The sequence below is a fragment of the Eucalyptus grandis genome, chromosome 7, assembly GCF_016545825.1.
Source record: "Eucalyptus grandis isolate ANBG69807.140 chromosome 7, ASM1654582v1, whole genome shotgun sequence".
NCBI lineage: Eukaryota > Viridiplantae > Streptophyta > Magnoliopsida > Myrtales > Myrtaceae > Eucalyptus > Eucalyptus grandis.
In genome coordinates this window covers 37,098,168-37,100,611 of record NC_052618.1, presented here as the reverse complement: position 1 = coordinate 37,100,611, position 2,444 = coordinate 37,098,168, and the positions used below count along the sequence as shown (strand labels likewise).

The 2,444-nt window shown below is 45.3% G+C and overlaps 1 protein-coding gene across 1 annotated transcript; it reads right to left on the bottom strand.

Moving 5' to 3' along the window:
• Positions 1–785: 785 nt before the first annotated feature.
• Positions 786–2,122, bottom strand: LOC104453425 (putative EG45-like domain containing protein 1). The gene is made up of 3 exons (XM_018876842.2): positions 1,735–2,122; positions 1,291–1,607; positions 786–962 (listed from the first exon to the last, which is right to left on the bottom strand). Exons 1-3 carry the CDS (start codon positions 1,750–1,752, stop codon positions 956–958), a joined length of 342 nt encoding a protein of 113 aa, XP_018732387.2. The 5' UTR covers positions 1,753–2,122; the 3' UTR covers positions 786–955.
• Positions 2,123–2,444: the final 322 nt, after the last annotated feature.

Here is a 2,444-nt window from a genome sequence, read left to right as displayed (position 1 = left end):
ACTATTCACGACACTGTAGTAATATTGTTTATAGCACTGTAACTGTAATGTTTAGATTCTCCTTAAGGCATACAAGAAGATGGAATAAATGGCAATTATTGTGAGGGAGTAATTCTCTATATCTACTATCTACTTAGGCTGTGTTGCCTCTCTCTTTGAAGCTCACCTTCACATCCGGTGACTTCCTTTATTCTAAAATTCTCAATTGCTGGATGCTTTCCTGAAGCTCATCCCTTTATTCTCATCCTCTCTGGCTACCTATGGCTTTCCTGAAGCTCACCTTTGCTATGGGGGATTGAGGTCCTCTCTGGCCTGAGGCTCTTTGGCCTGACTCTCTTGCTTTGTTAATTCCCTTACTTATAGGCTAAGATTTACGGTTCAAATGGTGGCTCGTCATTGCTTTTCTTGCGTTCTCCCACTAGTGAAGACCAATTTGGACTTCTCTTCAGCCGACTTCAACAAGTTGGACTCTAGTTGTTTTCCATTTTTACCAGAAAGTCAAAGACTTATTCGAGAAGCAATCCAAAGTCCAATAGGGGACACTGCAAGCTGGCGCCCACTTCTTGGCCTCCATTTTCTCCCAATGGAGAGGCATTGAATCTCCTACTCTGGCCCATTTAATTAATCTTAAAGGAGGATATGTAAAGTTGGTCTAGGAAAATGCAGTTCAGGTCCTAACTACTTTCTTTTGCACCAAATAGAAGCCTCCTATAAGATTCACTTCCTCTCTGTAATTGATGCACGTGAAATGAGGTGCAATTATAGAAAAATTGAAAGCAAAAAAGCGAAAATAAAGGGGGAAATAGGAATAAGAAGAAAGGTTTTTACAAAACAATCAATCATAAATCTACATACACGATCAATCACCAATTTATATACGATGTACGAATCAACTCAAATCGTCATCATCCCTTGCGTTCCTTTCGCTTCTTCGTCCGGAGCCTTCATCCTTCGATCAGACCCTGCAAGTTCCATACACAAAAGATGATTTTAGAGACTGCATTACTATTGAAACGGTCAACGGAACGTGGGTTATCGTCTCGAGTCCCACTTATTCTGTTCACCTCGCCACACCTAATCACCCCACAAAACCCTAGCAACCCATCTTTCTTCTCCCGCTCGTCTCTTTCCCTTCCGCCTACCATCGACCGTGGCATTCGCCGCCGCACCACCAGCTCCATAAAGGCCGGCGGCGGGCACTGGTCCAGATCTCGAGCCGTGCCTCCCCAGAATTCGATCAAGTCACGATCTCTCGACAAAACGGAAACAGAAGAAAGTGGAGTTCCTTACACTTGAAATTCGACCCTGATTGAATCCCTGAACGGATTGGCGATAGCTCCAAAAGCGGTCTGCGACAGGACCAAGGCGGCGCCAGTGACGGACTGCTTGTACGCGGCGGCGGCGGACGTGGTCGAGAGCGCGTAGTCGACGATCATGACCTGGATGGTGCGGCCGGGGACGCAGGCATGGAACCGCGACGCGTTGACGCACCGGACCTGGTACGGCCTCCCGCAGGCCGCGCCGTTGTCCCATATCTGGTCACCCGCCGCCGCGAACAGGTTGCTCGGAAGGGAACTGCGATGGGTCTCCGCCATAGCACTCGGTAGCTAAATCAATGGCGAGAAGAAAATTCCAAAGCTTTCACGTCAGCCAATCAGACAAGTTCTTTTCTTTCTAAAAAGATGGAGAAACTTTTTCTCTTTTTGTTCCTGTCTTTTTTGGGTTGGGACTTACGTTGGTATGGAGGGCCATAGTACGCGGCCGTGCCGACGTCGACGCGGGCCACGGAGACGGCCGCCGGGAGGATGCAGGCGAGGAGGAGGAGGAGATAGGAAAGGGCTTTTGCGGATTGGCTGTTTCCGATCGTCATTTTTGGAGGAGATTTCAGTTTCAAGCGAAAGCTTTTAATTTTTATGAAGGAGAATAAATGATGATGCACATGAGTGGCAGGAATTTAAGAAGTGGAATCTCCAATCGCCCTCGAGAAGGTCAGAGCCCTGAAATCGCCCATCATTTGTGTGCTTCTTCTAGAGGTGATAATAATCGCCGCGGCCAGCAAATCACCAAAGAAGAAGGGAAAAAAATAATTAAAAATTTGAACTTTAAAATAAAAAAGAAAATAAATAATAATTAAAAGAAGTACATGGAGAGGAACTTGTGGGCGTGTGATCTGGGTAAAAGAAAAGGGAGGGAAGATAATTTCCTTTCTTTTTCTATTTTTTTCAGAAAGAGGAAATCATTTCCCCTAATTTTAGATGTCTTTTCTGATGGAGATTCTTGCTAGAATTTTGATCCCGTGCAGGGTCCATTATGGAGGGCAGCTGTGCTTGGCACAGTTGACAAAATTAGATTTTACCCCCCATACTTTTCATATTGACATCATTTGGCCCTGGAGATTTCAAAAGTTTTGTAATGATTTCCATGATCTTTGAATTATGTTGCAA